Source organism: Phoxinus phoxinus, assembly GCF_949152265.1.
Source record: "Phoxinus phoxinus genome assembly, chromosome: 10".
NCBI classification, from domain to species: Eukaryota; Metazoa; Chordata; class Actinopteri; order Cypriniformes; family Leuciscidae; genus Phoxinus; species Phoxinus phoxinus.
In genome coordinates, this window is record NC_136885.1 from 4,844,444 (window position 1) to 4,865,635 (window position 21,192).

General features: G+C 38.0%; 1 protein-coding gene across 2 annotated transcripts in view; it reads right to left on the bottom strand.

The window, feature by feature from the left end:
• The window catches only part of lars2 (leucyl-tRNA synthetase 2, mitochondrial), a 130,285-nt gene extending 111,353 nt beyond the window's left edge, over nt 1–18,932 (bottom strand). Inside the window, exons 1-2 of one of the 2 annotated variants that reach the window (XM_079625913.1) lie at nt 18,750–18,932; nt 13,814–14,005 (exon numbers count right to left, since the gene is read on the bottom strand). In XM_079625913.1, coding sequence (XP_079482039.1) covers nt 13,814–13,996 — 183 coding nt within the window. In that variant the 5' untranslated portion in view covers nt 13,997–14,005; nt 18,750–18,932. Of the gene's footprint in view, nt 1–13,813; nt 14,006–18,098; nt 18,252–18,749 lie in introns of those variants that run through there. The other variant, XM_079625912.1, reaches the window with a different exon arrangement.
• Nucleotides 18,933–21,192: the final 2,260 nt, after the last annotated feature.

A 21,192-nucleotide genomic window follows, 5' to 3' on the forward strand; every position in this document is an offset into this window, starting at 1 on the left:
GTAACAATCCCTAAGCAAGTTATAGCCATTTATTACAACATTATTATAGGCGATTTTTAGTGAAAAGCTGGTGTGTTTTTTTCAATTTACTGAAAATGTGTCCAAAAAAGTTCAGGAAGTACAATAAATAGAAAACATTGTAATAGAAAACTGAAGCAAAAGTGATATATATATATAAACCAAACTGGGCATGAGGATGGGACTAAGCATCAACAATCATTCCTGTTTGGCTCAGAGAAACAAACCACATGGGTTTCATGACGAATCAATGCTGATCAAAACCTGATGACGCACTCACATCCACTACGGAGCCTCTGAATGTCCAAACGCGATTAAGTCCTTTTTACGGGACTTTTTAAAGCAAAGAAATTGGATTAGCGGTTCAAAAGTTATTAAACATTTAAGAACAATAGTTATTTTTAGCCGGCGGCGGCTGTATACTGTAGGTCTTTAAGGGTTAAAATGAGCTAAAGCAACACAATTGCTGAACATTTTATATCAACTAATTTCATTGTGTTCAGTCCACTCAAACAGATTAGGTTATCCCTGCAATATCAGAGACTGCAGTTTCAGGCCCACATTTCAAGAAGCTTAGTTTTATTTTTCTCCGTCCGGCCTGTTCGTTCATGCGTGGAGTGAGACGCTTGAGACCTGTGCCTTGGGGACAATGTCCCCACCTGGGATTTTATCAGTCGTTTTAGGGGTTATTATTGGAACCTGACCAGATTCTGACTCTCAAGGTGGCGTTTTTGTTAGCATTAGCCTCTCTCAAGCGTGAGGAGATCTGCAGGCTCTTTCTGCGAGTGAGCCCTGCATGGAGTTTCCCTCGGGTCTTGTGAAGGGGTTTCTGCGACCCAAGCCTGGTTATGTCCTGAAGACTGAAAAATTGACTGTTTAATGTTATTTTTTAGTATTATTTTTCTTTATTAATTTTCTTTATAATTTCATAATGTATTTTGTGAAGTCAGACTATGTTTGTACATGTGTGCTGAGCAGAGAGCTAGTAGAGTTATGGTAAAGTTATATTTTGCTTAGAGGTATGCAATGTTCACTTAGCGGAGATGTTCCAATGATGATGATACTTCAAATTCGTACAGTTCGTATGTTCTTTGCAAGGAGAATGAATGTTTCAACTGATGCAAATGTACCATTTGTATAACACTAATGTATACACCACTAATGTATACACTGAAGGAATAGTTTCTTAATGTGGATAGTGGATTGACCATGTGCATTAGGTAGACATTCCATCTTTAAACATAAGCAATATGTTTTTCTACCTTACAAGGAAGTTGTAAGTCTCTCTGTGATGTATATAAGCTGAATCGTACTGTACCAACTCAGAGAAGCATTAAGGCATGATGATGGGGTGAGAGGAAGGAGAAAACATAGAGATTATGGGGTAAGGAAGGAGAAACCCAGAAACCATTTACATCTAGCATGATGGGGTGAGAAGATAGATAATGGGGAATAGAGGAAATCTAGAATGAAGACCTTCTCTCATGTAGCCTTATTCTTATATGCCTGTGTTTCTCTCTGTCTGACACATGAAACATGTTCAAATAATAAATCTCTTGGCAAGATATCAGGTGTAGCTTCCGTGATTTAACAATTATGGGGGAAGCACGATTTTTAGAATCTACAGTTGGCGTCACGAACGAACAGGATCGCATCTTCAGGCATTTGTCTCAGTCATTCCAGGTAAGACTTTTTCTATTCTAAAAAAGTTTAAGTCTGCCTGATGATTTGAGACATTGACTGAGACTGCTTAAAAGAACTGTGTTATTTAAAGTACCAGATGTGTTGCCAAAGAATATATGTGTCAGACATAAATTAAAACAATTAAAATTAAGAAAAAATGGAATTAAATTAAGTAATTCATTTTAATTTGGCTTATTTAAGTTTCTCTGAAAAGTAATCCTCCAACAATATTTGATATGCTGGGATGGAGATGGATCTTTTTTAGAAAAAAGGCCATTTAGTCATTTGGGAGAATTAGCTATAAGACGGTTAAGCTAGAAAAGTTGCTTGATTACGACTGTTCACGTGGTTGGGCTGTGGCGGGACTGTTTAAAACGATGGCAGATCCCTAAAACATATCCAACACACTTGAAGATTCGATCTCAGAAGGAGACGAGGAAAGTGTGACAAGCGATACTTGATTGACAGAAGCGGTTAAGTGTGGCGATACTGTAAAAACGATGGCAGATTCTAAAACATTGTAACACGCTGAAGTAATACAAGTATTAAAGGAGCCCTTTGTAACTAGCTAGGATCGCGGGCATTCTTATTTTGACCGTAAAGCTGTTCAAATATTTGAGGTTACTGATCTGAGTTAAACTTAAAGAAAAAGAAAATTCAAAGAAATTAATCTGAGATAAAAATAAAAAATAAAGAAGAAAAAAGAATCTGATTGAGTTAAACTGAAAAGGAAGGAAAAAGATAACTGAGTGAGAAGGGAGTAGCAGCCCCTTCCTTTGGAATCTATACCCTCCTTTACACACAGACACACAGAGATATAAATAGAAAGCCTGTTGCTTCTCTAGTATACACAGAGAGTGGTAAAATGACCGAAAGTAATTGTATAGCAAAACATTATCTTCGGGGTATACAGAAACAGAAACAAGCTAAGCTTTTGAACAGAAATTTCTGGTGTTAATGTGGGTTTAAAAGTAAATAATTGTTTACAAAATGTTAGTTTTTGTCTAAAAAGAACAAGAGATAAAAAATAAGATCATAAGATTAAAGTTAAGGAATTACTTTGAGGAAAGATCTATGATAATAGTTGTATAGTTAATTGACAAGTAGAAGTTGATGAAAAATTAAATTATAGATAATGACTCCAAAAGAATGTGAGTTGGAAAATATATAAGGAAAACATTTTTACAGATATGTTTATTTGGAAAAACATGTCATTTCTGACTGAGTCAGAGTAAAAAGTGAGTAGAGTGAAATTATAAAAGTTATGAAAATGCAGAATTACTCTGAGGCATTCTGGACTTTCTCTCAGAGTCTTTCTCTCATTCAAAGTCAGTTATATTCTGATATTTGAGCCTGTGGCATAAGTAACACCAAGCTATTCATAGTAAAGCAGTGTCTCAGTTGGAGATTATAGACACAGAGATTTTAAAATAAATTATAAATTTAATTGGGAGTTAAATGTTTTAAGAAAAGATAATCTACCTTGAATGATAGAGGTGAGCATTTTTTTGTATTTGTTTATCCCATGACCAGTAACTTCTTTGTCTCATCTTTGTCTTCACCATGTACAGGGCGGATGGTACCGGTTATTGATGTAACAGAACATTACACTTAATGGACGGTTGTAATAACTAGATTCACTGAGTATAAACTCAGCATTGATATATTGATGTTTGAAGATGTCTAATGGATTTTGGTGATTAAATACTGTCATTAATTTGTCTCCATATGTTTACACTATTAGGCATTCCAAATGGCTCTGATGGCTCTTGAATGAACTTTCCTGAGCTCCAGAAAATACCTGTTAAAATTTCCTAATGGGAAAGAGCGGTTACAGTGAGCATGAGGTGATTTCTCAAAGACGGGCAAGATTCTCTAATGGCCAACGGAGGACTTCCTAGGCAGGGTGTCACCGCCACTGGGCACCGACCCTGAAGGGAGGTGTTTATGTGAGATGGGTATGGTTGAGCAGATGTTTGTTAGGCCAACAGCATCATTGAGGGTTACAGCAGTCTGCCCAAAAATGTGAGCTCTCCAATGCCTGATCACCAGAAACCGCATTCCTTGGATGTGACAAGTGTCATAACTTGATATAACTATGCCAGAGGGAACACCCTGGGGAAAGGAGATTATTTACAAAAGAGCTGATGGGAAAGAGTTTTCAAGAACTAGCTGAGACCATGAGGGTGATTGTCTTTAATTCTGTGGAGACTAAAACAAACATTGTTCATTTATTTTAGAAATATAATGTTAGTTTCCTAATGGACAACATTATCTAAAGTATTAGATCCTGAATCATATGTGAATTATTATGTCTACCATAGTTTTCACTTTTGCAGATCATTATACATGGCATTTGGACAATTATAAGACATGGTGTTGTTAAGGATGAAGATTGTTTTTGCTAACTCAAGAGAAGTCTGGATAACAGGGGATAAATAAATTCATTATTTAAATTAAAGATAACTTTAGAAATGCTCCTTTGATAACAAATGGATAAAACCAAGAATAGGACATAAGGAGTGAGATTTTACACATGCTACATTACTTACAAAACACAACCTCACAAAAAATGAACACCCGCTTACTGATTTTCAACCCCAAGGGATAGGATCCTTTAACATCAACGTTTGTTTTAGTTTATTATTTTGGAGCCGGGAACTTGAAGTAGTTAAGTACTTACTTAACGAGTCAAGGCATCGGTGAAGACTTATTAGTTTTTCTTTTCTTAGATGATTGGGGTACATTTTAAATGCTTACACATAGACGTTAAATGACACATAGTATACGGGAACATAACATGGGTTGGGGTTATTTGTTTGTTTTGTTTTTCCTTTGTGTTTTTCCTTTGTGTTTTCCTTTTGTTTCCATTGTATCTTTATTTTGTTTATTTTGTTTTTCTATCGTATCTTTCTTTGGTCTGCTTTTCCTTTTCTTCACTATCGCTTCATTAGGTGGCCACTGGTGGAGTGAAGGTGTGGAACTGACTGCCGTAGTTCCAGTGGAGGGAATGAAGACTGAAAAATTGACTGTTTAATGTTATTTTTTAGTATTATTTTTCTTTATTAATTTTCTTTATAATTTCATAATGTATTTTGTGAAGTCAGACTATGTTTGTACATGTGTGCTGAGCAGAGAGCTAGTAGAGTTATGGTAAAGTTATATTTTGCTTAGAGGTATGCAATGTTCACTTAGCGGAGATGTTCCAATGATGATGATACTTCAAATTCGTACAGTTCGTATGTTCTTTGCAAGGAGAATGAATGTTTCAACTGATGCAAATGTACCATTTGTATAACACTAATGTATACACCACTAATGTATACACTGAAGGAATAGTTTCTTAATGTGGATAGTGGATTGACCATGTGCATTAGGTAGACATTCCATCTTTAAACATAAGCAATATGTTTTTCTACCTTACAAGGAAGTTGTAAGTCTCTCTGTGATGTATATAAGCTGAATCGTACTGTACCAACTCAGAGAAGCATTAAGGCATGATGATGGGGTGAGAGGAAGGAGAAAACATAGAGATTATGGGGTAAGGAAGGAGAAACCCAGAAACCATTTACATCTAGCATGATGGGGTGAGAAGATAGATAATGGGGAATAGAGGAAATCTAGAATGAAGACCTTCTCTCATGTAGCCTTATTCTTATATGCCTGTGTTTCTCTCTGTCTGACACATGAAACATGTTCAAATAATAAATCTCTTGGCAAGATATCAGGTGTAGCTTCCGTGATTTAACAATTATGGGGGAAGCACGATTTTTAGAATCTACATGTCCCCAAAGTTTTGTTCATGTCATTTTGCTCTCAAGTGCTCATGCTATCAAATTTCGTGATCATTTACTCACCACTATGTTATGTTATCCAAGATGTTCATGTCTTTCTTTCTTCATTCAATCGAAAATACATTTTTGTGGAAAACTTTTTTCTCCATATAGGGACTTCAATGGGAACCAACGGTTTGAAGGTTCAACTTGCAGTTTCAATGCAGCTTCAAAGTCTCTACACCAGTGGTTCTCAAAGCTGTCCGATCCCAGCCGAGGAATAAGAGTCTTATCTAGGCAAACCTTCGCTCGTTTTCTAAAAAAAACTTTAACCACAAATGCACGTCTTGCACTACTGTAGCTCTGCGATGTGTCAAGCATTACGCAATCACGTTGAAAGGTCACATGACGTAGGTGGAAGTACCGACCTAGTGTTTAATTTTTTTGTAAATGCCGTTTGACTTGGTCTTTGCACATTCACTTTTTTTAAAGTTAAAACAACGATGTTGGACGATTTTGAAGTTGGAGGAAAGAATGGATGGAGTTTTTCGCCCTACATCAGATTACCGCCTTATCTTTTCAACGCGATTACGTAATGCGTGAAGTCTTGGATGTGCAAGACGAGACAAGATATATATATATATATATTTTTTTTTTTAAATGACTGATGGTTTGTCTAGATAAGACTCTTATTCCTCGGCTGGGATCGTGTAGAGACTTTGAAGCTGCACTGAAACTCACATTTGGACTTCAACCCGTCGGACTCCATTGAAGTCATTATATGGAGAAAAATCCTGGAATGTTTTTTATGTTCTTTTCAACTGAAGAAAGAAAGACATGAACATCTTGGATGACATAGGGGTGAGTAAATTATCAGGAAATGTTCATTCTGAAGTGATCTGCTCCTTTAAAGGTGTAATTGGACCGGCACTGCCAGTGGCGCAGGTCGTCTCAGTTGTTTGTGTGTTTTGGGGCTCGCCGCCTCTAAGCTCAGGATCTCTCATTGGGTGAGAGACGCCATTTCTTCGGCTCGAGGTGTGGACGCTTCCTTCACCTCTGGCCACTACAGCTCACGAGTGCCGCATCTTCCCTCTATTTGGACCACTTTCATTTAGGGTCTATTGGTCCTCTTCCCACACTTTTATTAAGTTTTATAACCTTTCCGCATGAACTGGTCGCTTTGGTCCTGGTTGAGTTTGGTCTGGTCCAAAACTTGGCGTGTGTGTGTGTGTGTGTGTGTTTCCCATTGCACCATAGCTACGCATCGACTACGTTTACAAGCAGCCAATAACCCGTTCAAAACCGGAATATTAGCAATAACCCGGTCGCGCACGGCCATGTAAACACCGGCAAAAACACGAATATGATCCCTGGGTTACCCCTTTTCTAACCCGAATATTTGGTCATGTTAACGCGTATCGGCATATCCCCATCAAAAGGAGCATTGATTTGTGTTCTGCGCATGTTCTATTCGCAAGGAATGTTGGTCTTTTGAGTAGAGGAACTTCTTAAACCCGCGTGCAGTATACCGGAAGTAAACAAGAAGTAGAGGTAAACATGGTGAGACGCAGCACAGTAGTGTCAAGTGCTGCTGGTGGGTCAGTACCAGCACCAAATCGCAAACAAAGGCGATCGCTATCTGCCCCGAACTATTCATTATCCGCCCCGAACTGTTCATTATCCGCGTGCTGCTGCTGTTGTTGTCTTTGGATACAGGAAGAAGAATCGTAAATGATGCATATTGCGCCTTGAGGTTTTCTGTACGTCCAGACGCTAACCGTGCGTCGCCGTTTACATCGGGATATTGCCAATTGATTACAAATTCCATGTATACAGGAGTAACTCTCTCTGCTCACGCATGTAAACGGGTTATCCCGAATGTTTCAGAAACCCAAATAGTGACTTTAACCCGACCATAACCCGAATATTGACAGCTTGTAAACATAGTCAGTGTCTCGTTCCCCTATTCAGAGAACATGGGTTACACAGGTAACCCGAGAAGTTTTCGTAATACTGTCTTCATGTCTCATCAGTCAGCATCTCTATCTGGGTTTTGTTCTGCTACAGCGATCTCTGGGTGCCTTTGTGCATATAAATGATTTCCTGGAATGTAATAAGTTTTATGACTTTATGAGTCTCACTTGAGGACTTTCTGAGTGCGGGAATGAAACAAACGTGTGTGTGTAATGCTCACAACACTATTTTGGTAAAAGTAGGAAAAAATAATACTTCTCTCTGAAGAAATATGAAGTACACATATGTGAATCCATGTTTTTCTCCAGTGTAGAGAAGTGTACAGTTTTGTCAGTGAATGCATAAGATTTCCAGCCAAAAATTAAGAAATTACCGCCGATAATAAAACATTAGAATAACATTTTAGATCTTTCTAATGATTTACAGGGACATTAAGCTGTATTTTCAAGGTCTCACCCAAAACAGATGGATTTTGTTTGGATTTTGATTAGTGATATTTGGCTATAAAAGCAAAATTGACTTCATGTTAAGCAAGAGGTGTTATGTTCCTGCAGTCTGCCATTTTTGGCAAATAAAGAAAATGTTGGTCTGAAAACATTTCTTGCTGAGGATTGTATTTTGTGTGCCCTGTTTTGAACATTAATGTCAGTCACATGCCTGTTTAAGTGATTAACTGCTCTACTTTTGGTTGTTTTCAGAGATGGTAACAGACGTTTTATTCAATTGTGTGGCCTGTGCTACAAACTTTTAACCTCTGTAGCACCAGTACTTTATATGTAAAAGTTAACGTACCATTGGTAACCCTATTGAAATATTTAAGCTAGTTTGTTTTGATATGTGGGTCACACGTTGGTTGCAGCAGAGATTAAACTAGATCTAAGTGCAGCAGTTTTTATACAGAAACAAACTCAAATCTTCACATAACACTCAAGAACAAGAACAGAAAAACCAACTTAACACGCCGTAGAACTGACAATGAACTGAAAGACACACAGGGCTTAAATAGAGCTGGTAAGTCCCGCCCATCCGTAAAACTCCAAGTGGACCTCTAGGTTGAAAAAGCGTCAATGCAAGTGAATGAGAGAAAATAATTATTTTCTGATCCCGTTTGAATTGTGCCATGAATGTGAACATATGTTGTCTGTGAATTTTTTATATAATTTCTCATGTAACGAGTTTGACAGTATATTGTATGATTCTTTGGCTAGCAGTTGTGGAATAGACATAACGAGATAGACTTCACGTCGCATATGTGACGTCACCGCATAACACATTTTCCCTCCACAAATCACGGTGCGATAATCTAAGGAATTAGATCGAGATGCCTGTGTGGTTTTCACCATGCTCAACTAGTTTGTCCTCTCCCTGAAAGAAGGCGGTGAAGTGCACCAAAGACACAGGCATGTTTAGCGGGATGCGTGTGCTAGTGGTGGTGACGTATATAAAACGCGTCGAAAGCAGCGAAGAGTTGTAGTCCACAAAGTGCTCTCACACAAAGTCTAACCATATGAAAATTATACCCGCTAAATTGTAGCATTCTTTACACGAAAAATTATATAAAAAAATTCACAGACAACATATGTTCATATTCATTGCAAAATTCAAACGGGATTAGAAAATAATTATTTACTCTCATTCACTTGCATTGACGATTTTTCAACCTAGAGGTCCAGCGGGGTTAGCGGAAGGGGCGGGACTTACCAGCTCTATAGACAGAACAAACCAATCAAAGAGACGTGAACAACTTAATCAAATCATTTGTAACCTAGGAGACTAGGGACTAATAAATGACAGGACTAATAACTAACAAGAAAAATTATCTCCTGATCAAAACACAGGAAAAACAATAGGATTGCTAAAAACATTGCATATGCACAATGTAGTCTATAAAAACTTGATTTTCTCTGTTTTTTCTTCCAAGTTTATTTTTTTATGAAACTTACCCACATTCAAGTGTTGATGAAAAAGAATGCATGAAGCTAGAATAAAATGGGGCTTTTGTTTTTTGTTTAAATGCTTAAGCTCTGTTATTTCTTTTGATATATTCCATGTTCAGATATTATTTATACAACAAAACATGCTGGGGGCCATGAAATATTTGTGAAAATGCTATAAAAAAAAAACGCTGGCTGTGAAAGAGTTACATGTAATTACCACTTATGTCTAAAATCAAGATCAGTGTGTATTTTATTAAACACTTGCTTTAAAAAAAAACAGTAGTATGTAAAAAGACTGAGCTTCTCGTCCTCCCTGCCAATCCGTCTCTACAGCACGACTATCCAGCTGCATTCATCCTCAATCACCCCATCAAGGTCGGTCAGAGTAATATTTGATGACCAGCTGACCTTCACAGACTACATTACAAAGACGGCTCGATCTGGCCGGTCTTCCATCATGTGCAACTAAACCTCTACAAATGATCCAGAACGCTGCAGCCCGTCTTGTCTTCAACGAGCCCAAAAGGGCCCACGTCACTCCTCTGTTCATCTCTCTGCACTGGCTACCGCTCGCATCAAGTTCAAGGCAGTGACGCTTGCTTACAGATCGACCACAGGCTCAGCTCCCTCCTACTTTCCCTCGCTCCTGCGAGTCTACATCCCTGCCAGAAGCCTGCGATCGGTCAATGAGCTCTTCCGTTAGCACTTAACCTCATAAAAAATGTATATATAAAAAAAAATATATATATATATATATATATATATATATATATATTCTTTCCTTTTCCTTTAATCCTCCCATGTCTGGCTTATGCTACTCTGAGCAATGCCTGAACTTTGTATTTTGAGCACTTCTTGCGTTGTTTTTGCCTCTTCACGATGACTCGCTGCTGTAGTCCTCAGTTGTAAGTCGATTTAGACAAAGGCGTCTGCTAAATGACTAAATGTAAATGTAAAAAATAGGGCTGTGAAGCGATTAATCACGATTAATCGCATCCAAAATAAAAGTTTGTGTTTACATAATAAATGTGCGTGTACTGTGTATAATTATTTTGTATATATAAATACACACATGCATGTATATATTTAAGAAAAATGTGTTATTTATATATAAAATATTTATATTTATATATATAATATGAATTAGATATAAATCTATATACATGCAAATATTTCTTAAATATATACAAGCATGTGTGTGTATTTATATATACAAAATAATTATACACAGTACACGTACATTTATTATGTAAACACAAACTTTTATTTTGGATGCGATTAATCGTTTCACAGTCCTAGTAAAAAAGTATTTACTATAAGTATTCTGTGTGGGAAATGTACTTTTTGAGTGGCAAAGAACAAGGTCAATAAGTACGTATAAAATAAAATAATTTGACTTTATGACAAGGCTTGAAAAAAAACTTAAATAATATATTTAAATATGTCTCGTTTTTCTTAAAGGTCCCGTTCTTCCTGTGTTTTTGAAGCTTTGATTGTGTTTACAGTGTGCAATATAACATGTGTTCATGTTTCGCGTGTAAAAAAAAAAACAGTATTTTCACAAAATGTACTTATCTGTGTACCGCTGTTTTCACTGTCCTAAAAACGGGCTGATGACTTCCTTGTTCTATGAAGTCCCTCCTTCAGAAATACGTAACGAGTTCTGATTGTGCCAGCGGTTCCTGTGTTGTGATTGGTCAGCAGCTTAGCGCAAGTTGGCCGGAAAGGTCACGCCTCTTACCGTAACGTGGAGATGCATGTGCTCAGTGTTATTGTAAACATGGCCAAACAAAGGTGATTTGACTCCGGGATGAAAATAACAGCGTCTCAACGACATGGCGACAAACACACTCTACAAACGCAACTCTTCCTCTTCTCTGTAGGAGCGCAACAAGACCACGCCCCTTTTGTGTGTATTCCTGTGTGCGGAGGCTAGTCTAAAAACTGTTCTAGTGACGTCATTAAAGCAGGAAGTAGAGGATGTAGTCCAAACCGGCCGTTCACTGTAGGCTTTGAAAGGGGACTTCTGTTAAATCAAATATCTCGCTTGGCATTGAACTTTGAGCTTTATAATTTTACAGGTATTATTTATGCTCTAACAGCAACATTACACACTAGCTAAAGTTTAAAAAATGGGATCACGAAGAACAGGACCTTTAAAGGTGCTCACGCATTTTATAGGCCAAATATTTATTTGTCACATACAGCAAACATCTCCTCACTATCCGCTAGCTGTCTGTCTCCTGAACACACTCTAAAAAAACGCGGTCTCTGTAGACACCCCAGGCTCCACAAACAGCAACAAAAACAAACTGGTCTAACCCGCACCACGAAACATAACAAACTGTTCTAGTCAATAACCGACAAGAATGATGTGGGGTTTGGGGGGTTAGTGCGCGGAGGAGGAGGAGGGTCTAGCTAGCCTCCGTTTTGTTTGACAATAGTTCGAACCGCTTAGAGAACCTTAAAAGAAAAAGGTGTATGGAAAATATGTCATTACAACAATTTAGTGTTAATAAATTGAAACTGAATTGAAATTGAAAAAGAAAAGAAAAATGTAGTACATTTTATAGTTTTTACCCAGTTAACTAAATATGTTGGTCCTTCTTCCTCACATAAAGCCTGTGTGATAAATGAGTCACATAATGTGCCTTGAGAGGTCATGGAAAAACTCTGCTTTAAGCATATTCAAAAATTAACCTTTTGTGTTAAAGGGATAGTTCACCCAAAAATTAAAATTCTGTCAGTAATTACTCATCTTACTCGTTCATCTTCGGAACACAAATGAAGATATTTTTTATTAAATCTGAGAGCTGTCCCACTTCTCCATTGGCTTTTATTATATTTTAAACTTTCCGGCCCAGAAAGTTAGTAAAGACCATGTTTAAATTAGTCTAAGTGACTACAGTGGCTCAACCATAAAGTTTATCAAAGCGACGAGAATACTTTTTGTGCGCAAAAAAACAAAAGTAACAAATTTATTCGACTATTGATGTTCTTCTGGGTGTTCCTCTGTGTGAGTTCATGTAGTGTAACAGCGCAGCGCTTCTGTGATGTACGTCAGAACGGAGGCTCGCTATTGGCCGACGCTGGTCATGTGTGTGATGCTGGCCAATAGTGAGCCTACGTTCTGACGAAGCGTTGCGCTGTTACACTACGTGAACTCACTCCGAGGCACACACAGAAGAATACGAAGAGTTGAATAAAGTTGTTATTTTATATTTAAAAAAAATTGCACAAAAAGTATTCTCGTCGCCTGATAAACTTATGGTTAGAAGCCTATGGAGTGAGACAGCTCTCAGATTTAATCAAAAATATCTTCATTTGTGTTCCGAAGATGAACGAAAGGCTTACGGGGTTGAACAACATGAGGGAGAGTAATTTGCCTTTGGCTAAGCCACGCCCTAGAATGCAGATTGACCAATCACAGCGCAGCCAAGAACGAGCTCCCGGTCCGACACTTTTCCACAGCGCTCCAGTGACTTTAACACAGGCGTCTCATATTTTTGGTCTCGGCAGGCTATTACCGTCGTAGTTTTATCAGAAATATGGTTAACCGTTGTGCCTGGGGCATTTGTAACACAGATACGCGTTTCCCAGAGAGGTTGGAGGGGGGTGTCCGTTTTTTCCCTTCCCAAAACCGAAGTCAAATCCTGACAAGTGTCGTCTTTGGATTAAACTGTGTGGACGTCCTCAGTCAGCGAAACCCCTCAAGATCAACAACACACTTTGTTCTAAGATACATTTAGCTTTTGACCGTACTGTGAAGTTACACTAGTTAGACAGTTTTATGCTGGTTTAGGTTATGATTTCGGTTCTCTACACTAATTGTTGATACGCTAGCACACGCTGCTAATAAATACAACATTATACTCGTGTAGTCCGTTTGCTTTAATAACGATTATAGAAGTGAATAGAGACCCAGCTTTGCATGAACAGTGTTTCTCCTGATATTGTGAGTCCCAGCCTCCGTCTCGATTAGGATATGCGGTGGTACATTTTTTGACTGTGACCGTTATGCTTTTGCCTCTATTTGGATGCCTTGTTGTTGCTTGCGTGTCACCGGTATGTCTTGAATAAAGTCTTCGAACGCACACTGCAGCCCCTTCTGCCTACTTCTATCGGACACTTTATTTGCTGCTTTATAAAAGTTTGATAAAATTTCATCAGGAAGAGCCGTCACAGCATAAGCCATGTTGATACCAAACCAGAGCCCAGATGAAGTTGACGGACGTAGCAACAGTAACTAAGGGGGGCGGGGCTTAGCCAAAGGTGAATTACTGACAGAGTTTACATTTTTGGATGAGCTATACCTTTAAGACAAAAGAAAGTCGTGCAGGATTGGAACTATAAGAAAATAAAAATAAATCAGCTGAGCATCTTTCCATATCAGAATCATCTCCCATTGATCATGAAGCCGGGATGTACCTGGAGGTCCTGATCCCTCTTCCACTGCTCCTGGATCCGGCCGCTCCAGCTCTCCTCCACCCGCCGCCGGGTCTCGGCCCTGTAGTCCCGCTCCCACGCCCCAGACTCACTGAACAGACCCCGGATCAGCTGGACACGCGGCCCCGGCCTCCACGGGAGCACGGTGACCCTCCACACAGACATCAGCGGGACCTTCAGGAGCGCAGGAGGAGACGGGTTACACTGAAGCGTGAGATAACACTGTGGCCTGATGGTGATTAATGCAAACACATTCACCTTCTCGGAATAAAATGTTCCTTCATTTAAACAGATTGTCATGGCGTATTGTGCTCAGACGTCTGTGCTGTTAGAGAAACAAATAGACTGGGATATGTTGCGGCGTAACTATAGCAACATGCCATACTGTAAGGTGGCAATAAACCTGTCCCCTTGGAAACCAATGTTTTAACACCTACAAAAACTTCTATACTGGTCACATTAAACATAAAAATAATTCACCAGTGAAATCTACACAAACACAATGCATGTAGGGAGGCACTATAATGTTTCAGTGCAGAAAGAAGGAGTTACTTTATTTTGTATTTTCTCATGAAAAAGTATTTTCACTATAATTCATTGTAGTGTTTATAATATATACATCCGAGTAAAACTGGCTTCATCATTTCAAGTGAATGATAAAGCCTAGATTTTTATATTATGTTTTAAACATTACGTTTGTTCATCTTTATTCATATTAATTGATATTACCGGTATGTATTAAGAAAAGACACCACAGGTCGAATGTTTAACTAATTGAAATCACCGGTTGATTAACAGACGAATCCGCACAATCGTGAACAATATGTAAAAAATTACTGAACAGAAATTTTAACATTGGATACGGTCAAGTTAAAAATTATTGTCTCATTTTGTTGACATATGAGAGTTAATGTTTTTGCTGAGGGGATTTTGGATCACTTCATATCATAAACAAGAGAATATTGTCAATACCCAGAAAAATAATAACATGTTTTTATGAACAAAATGCGCACAAATGGTGCATGAACAAACCCATCAGGAAACCCCTTCAGAATATATAGATAACAATACATGTGTAAAGTTTGGTGTGTGTAAGGAGTGAAGATTTCTGACTTAATTTTGAGAAAACAATATGTATTGTAGGCTAATTGAAATCTACAGATGCAAATAAATAACGTGCATTAAAGCATATACTTAAATTAGTTTATTTCCACTAGTCTGAAAGACAAGATATGGAAGCAAAATAGCCCAAATTGACTAACGCCTTTAGAAAAAAAAAGAAAAAAAGTTTTGCCTTAAAAACATGTAAATCAGGTTATCTGTCAAGTGTCAACCCATCACCAGTCGCCATTGATACGTTTCAACCACCAAAATTAATAATATTAAAGGATTAGTTCACTTTCAAATAAAAATTTCCTGATTATTTACTCTCCCCGATGCCATCCAAGATGTTCATGTCTTTCTTTCTTCAGTCGAAAAGAAATTAAGGTTTTTGAGGAAATCATTCCAGTATTTTCTCCATATAGTGACTTCAATGGCAACCAACGGTTTGAAGGTCCAAATGTGAGTCTCAATCACAGTCTCAATGCAGCTTCAAAGTCTCGACACGATCCCAGCCGAGGAATAAGAGTCTTATCCAGCGAAACCATCGGTCATTTTCGAAAATATTAAATAAATTATATACTTTTTAAGCACAAATGCCCGTCTTGAACCATCTCTGAGATGCGCCACGCATTACGCCATCACGTTGGAAAGTACCAACCCAGTGTTAACAAGTGTTGAATGACATATATTTATATTTATATGTATTTGTGTCAGTTTATTGTTTAAAATGGTCCTTACGTGTGCATATCATTATTGGTATGTGTATTAATCTTTGCCCGTTCGCTTTGTAAACACTTCTTGCGTGACGTTTCCAACGTGATAAAATAATAATAATATATATATATACTTTTTAACCACAAATGCCCGTCTTGTATCATCTCTCAGATGCGCCACGCATCACATTGGAAAGGTCACGCTTCACGTCATCTATCTAAGGTCTTTGTCTGTGTTTAAAAAGGTAGGGCGAAAAACTCAATCTCATTTTCTCCTCCAAGTTCAAAATCATCCGAAATCTTTGTTTAAATTATTTATTTTTTTTGTGACCTTTCCAACGTGATGGCGTAATGTGTGGCGCATCTCAGAGATGGTACAAGACGGGCATTTGTGGTTAAAAAGTATATAATTTTTATTTCTTTTTAGAAAATGACCGATGGTTTCGCTGGATAAGACTCTTATTTCTGGGCTGGGATCGTGTCGAGACTTTGAAGCTGCATTGAGACTGTGATTGAGACTCACATTTGGACCTTCATACTGTTGGTTGCCATTGAAGTCCATTATATGGAGAAAATACTGGAAAGTTTTCCTCAAAAACTTTAATTTCTTTTCGACTGAAGAAAGAAAGACATGGACATCTTGGATGGAATCGGGGAGAGTAAATGATCAGGAATTTTTTATTTGAAAGTGAACTAATCCTTTAAAGGTGCAGACTGTAAGAATGACGAAATGACAAAATATCAGAGAGCGTTGTTTCCCTGCCCCCGCCTCCTCAGACTCACGCTCACACGGGTTGCCAGTTTGAGCACGCAACACGAACGAGCGCAACTGACAATGAAAGCCGAGGAGACTTACAGACTGTAAGTTAATGAGTTCATTTATCAGTGCTTTAATATGCTCTCCTTCATCGAGATTTTAAGATTGATATTGAGACTTTGTAGGTTGGGTAGAATATGCAATCTCTGACCCAGTTTGTTTGCTCGTTTCCAAGGCTGCAATACGCTGTGTTTCCTGCTCATCCCGGGGTGTCGAAATACTATTGGGTGAACTGGCAGTGGGCGGAGTCACACAGACTAGAACAAAAACACACATCCCAACACAGAACGCACATTTCACAGTAAAATAACTGGATGTAGAAGCGTTTTTCAGAGACAGAAGTATGTGAACTTAGCATGTTTCCTAAATATCTGCAAACATTTTATAGTATTTCTAAGCTTTAGTAGAGTAAAAAAGTTACATACAGCACCTTTAATATGGTGCAAAAAAATTATCTGTATAAGTTTTTGTTTTTAATTTATAAGCAATTAGCCTAGAAATCTAGACGCACCCTAGTGCCAGCAAAATGTATTTTGCAGCCAGGGCAGTCTAGCAACAGACCTTCTAGCTGCAAAAACCTAAATTGGGTCAGGCCAATCACGTCGTGTATAGAGTAGGCGGGGGCGGGCTTAACATATGACGACAGAGTTGCGACGGCTGCCACTTGAATTCAAAGAATGGCGGCTGCGGATGGAGAACAGCGGTCTTTCGAAACGGCTTTGGCCGCGACTCTGGATGACTTGGAGTTAAGTTTTTCTTTAAGAAAAGCGCAAAGAAAGGAAAAAAAGTAAGAAGTGTTTGAAGTTTTGCCGACTGGATACGGAAAAAGTTTAATATACCAATTAGCTCCGCTGGTGGGAAAACGCATGGGACAACGTCACCTTCTTCTTTGCTCTGATTGGTTGTAGCGCTATCCTATTGCGTGCAGAGGGATTTTGAGAGACAACCGTTTATCCCGCCCCTCGGAGACTAAACTTCTTGATGTAAGTCTGGCTTCCCAGGCTAATAAGCAATATCACAAAAGCAAAAAGTGCTGTTTTCCCAAATATCAGCACGTTTGCAAATGTGATATTGATTTTATACAATTTGATAAACAATAAGGTAATAGGCTATTGGGTGACTTACATTGTAGACACAATTATTGTCTGTTTTGCCTCTATTTTGACAATGAAAATAGTTCCAAACTGTAGAAATCATGCCATTGCGCGTCTCCTAGCAAAACAGTTTCAGTTTATTTTTTGAACGAATCGTTCTAATGAAAGACTAGACGACTCACTCAGTCCCTTCTGCTTTGTCCCTGAATGAATCAGCCATTTTGAACGAATCGTTTGAATGTGTGATTCAATCCCCAACTCGTTAAAGCAATGATTTGCCGGTCGCACACCTACTGGCAGGTTTTAGTATCACTTCATTTTAGCTGAGGGACTGACTGACTGAGCGATTGAAGATTGAATGCTGTTTTTGTTTTCGGTCGTGATTGTAACAATATTTCTGTTTAAAAAGATAGAATGCGTTTTAAACTATGAGATGGTAAATGTAAATATTAGGATTTGGAACGGCCGCCTCTGCTATTTACTATCATATTGTTTCCATTAAAAAGTATTGAACAATTCCATATAAATCAAAAACAAACCTTAAACATCACAACATCCATTAACTAGATCTCTTCTCTGATTTACTGGGGCGAGGGCGGGGCAACCTGTCAATCACACGAGATCCACCGCACTCAGAGGTCACAGTAGAAATGAATGACGATCGTAACTTCCTTTTCATGCAGACTACAACTGGCCAGTCCCCATTAAACAGCATTTTAACTTCACAAAAGCACCCATTTCATTCAACGACCCAGTTATCAAACAGCAGCGAATCTGTGTGACGCACATGAGGCTCTTGAAATCATGTTAGAGGACGAGAGTTTCTCTGACAGCCGCCCACAGGCTCTCTCACACACACACACACACACACACACACACACAATCCCTCGTGTTTGTGGAAAAGAAGTGAGGGATATGTTCGCGTTGCTATGGTTACCCAGCTTCAAATATGGAAGATTCATTGTGATATTGGACTCCAATAACAACACGATGCTCAGTGAAATGAGATTATGAGTGTTAAAAGAGCCACACCAGCTCAGATCTAATGCATTTGAACGTGTTATGTAGCCTTACATTGTTCTCAACAAAAGTATAAAGTTGTGTCAGTGATAATGCCAGAATTTCTAGTAGCACACGAGGGAGACATTAGCTGTCAAATGTTTTTAACTGAAGGATCACGTTCTACTTACACGACAAACAATGGGACCTTTCCCGATATATTACGATCCTTTCCGCGTGATTTATATTACAAATCCATTCAAAGCTTCATTCTGGTGACGCATAAATACACGATACACTGACATTTGACAGATTCACACCGCTACACGGGCGCCGCCATGTTGTTCAAATAGAGCAAACTTTATTTAAATCTCTATGCATGAAGCAATGACGCAGTATAGAAACACTAGTTTAGAAGTCATATTAATATATGTAAGCCTGTTTCCGCCATAATTGGGTAAAGCATGATTATGTAAGTCATAATAATAAGACCATTTTCAAAATTATGACTTATGTAATTGTATTGAGAGAATTAGCCTAGTCATATATAATGACTTAGTAGTAGCATGCCAAAATAATTAGAAACTTGTTCTTTATGATAAATGATCAGTAATCTTCGCAGTGTGAATGTGCATGCATTGAAGATCATTTATCCTCATGTTGTTCCAAATATGTATTTTTATATCTTAATATTTTGAGAAATGTCTCAGGCTGTGTCCAAAATCACATTGTGGAATTGAATGAGTGTGCACTCAGTTTTTATCCATACAATGAAAGTGAATTCTCACCAAAAACGGTTCTTCAAAATAGGCCTGTCTATTTTGTGTTACAAAGAAGAATCGGTGTCATTCTGCGGACACAGTGGTGCGTTTATGGGTCCGGCAGTGACACTGACAGTTAACTGGCTATGGTTTATAGCAGACTGTGTTAACAGTGATTAACAACTTATAAATTATAAACCAATAAAGCTCATTTGAATAGAGAATAACCACTGCCAGCCTCCCTTTCATCACTGCGACACAAATGACCATTCATATAAATCATAAGACAGATTGTTGACAGTCTATGATCATAAAGAAAAGTTGTGTAATGATATTATAATTTTGCTTCCCCATAGGCCGCAGTCATCAGGATCTAAGCACCAGTGGCCCATGTGGAAGATTCTCGATTCAAATGAATTGTATCTTATGATGTGGTTTTTATAGCAACGTCCATCTTGAATCTTTACTGAATGTTAGGGTTGGATCGTGCGACTCATATTCAACATTTTGTATTTAAATTTACATGAATCCCGTGTCATATCAGGATGTCACAAGACGATTTAAAATAAATGTGAAGATATTTGCAGCTCAAAACCTTATTTATCTGAAGCATTTATCGTAATGCCATTTTCAGTTTATTTGCCTTATAACCTTCCTTGCACTTTAACACATAAGTGTTTGTTGTATTATTCATACCACAACAATGTCTTTATAGAAATTGTATAATATAGCTACTATCGGGAAGAATATATATAAAATTAGTTTTGCTCATTTTAAATGGAGAGCATTATATTCAATCGTGTCTAGCAACTTGAAAAATGTGCTTTATTGGGTTCTGAAAAAAAGTTATCTATACGCATTTCACAGATTTCTGTGTACACATAAAACTATACTGTCAGTAAACCATATTTATGATCTAGATCACTGCTTTTATTTCCATTCAAACGGATGGAAACCGATAAAAGGGTTCAGCTTATATTCTTTACTCTGTGGCTCCCTCTGGTGGGCAACATTATTATCACAGCCTTCTTCTTTTAGTTGAAATAGCAAATAGCTTAGAATTTGCTGTTAGCCTCCGGAGCATAGATTCATGAATTACTTGTTCTCCATATGTACAAAGTTTAGAGAAGTGTGGACATTTTGTACACACGTTATTGATATAAAAGTCATAATGGGTCATACCAGACACACACACACACACGCATTGATTAGCGTAGCTGGAAGTTGCTAGCGACTTTTTTTCTTCAGTGTTGTGATGTATTTCCAAGTGAAACGGCGGGGTTTTACTTTAGGGCAGCGCGTCTTCATCCCTCGCTCATATCAGACTGATGGTTGAAGAAGAGTGGTTAAGGATATTCAACCCAAGCCGTCAAACTGACGTCATCAGAGAAGGAATGCCATTCCAGAGCAGAAGCTAATTTTCAGATTTTGATTAGAGATTACCACGACAAACCCTTTTCCCCCCTGTGTATTAACTTACACGGATCTTGTTCACTAGAAGACAGACTTATAATGTGCGCTAACAACGTAAATATAGAGTACATTTTAATTTCATGACGACTTTAATAGATAAAAGTTATTTTGATACAGTTGTGTCAACATGGTCTATAGCGGACATGTGCAAAGTGTGGTGAAGGTCTGACAAACGGCCCAGCAGTTTTAACAAATTATAATGGCAGATAAAGTTTTTAAATAATCATACAAATTTGATTTACTGTTCAGGCTTAAAGCAAGGATTCAGAATAAATCTGAACTTTGATTCTGTCACAAAAGGTTGAGGCGTTATTAGATAAAACAAAGTTTTCAATAAATTCGGTACACATTCATTTTCACAAGGTGTTCAAGTATATATATATATATATTTACTGCAGCC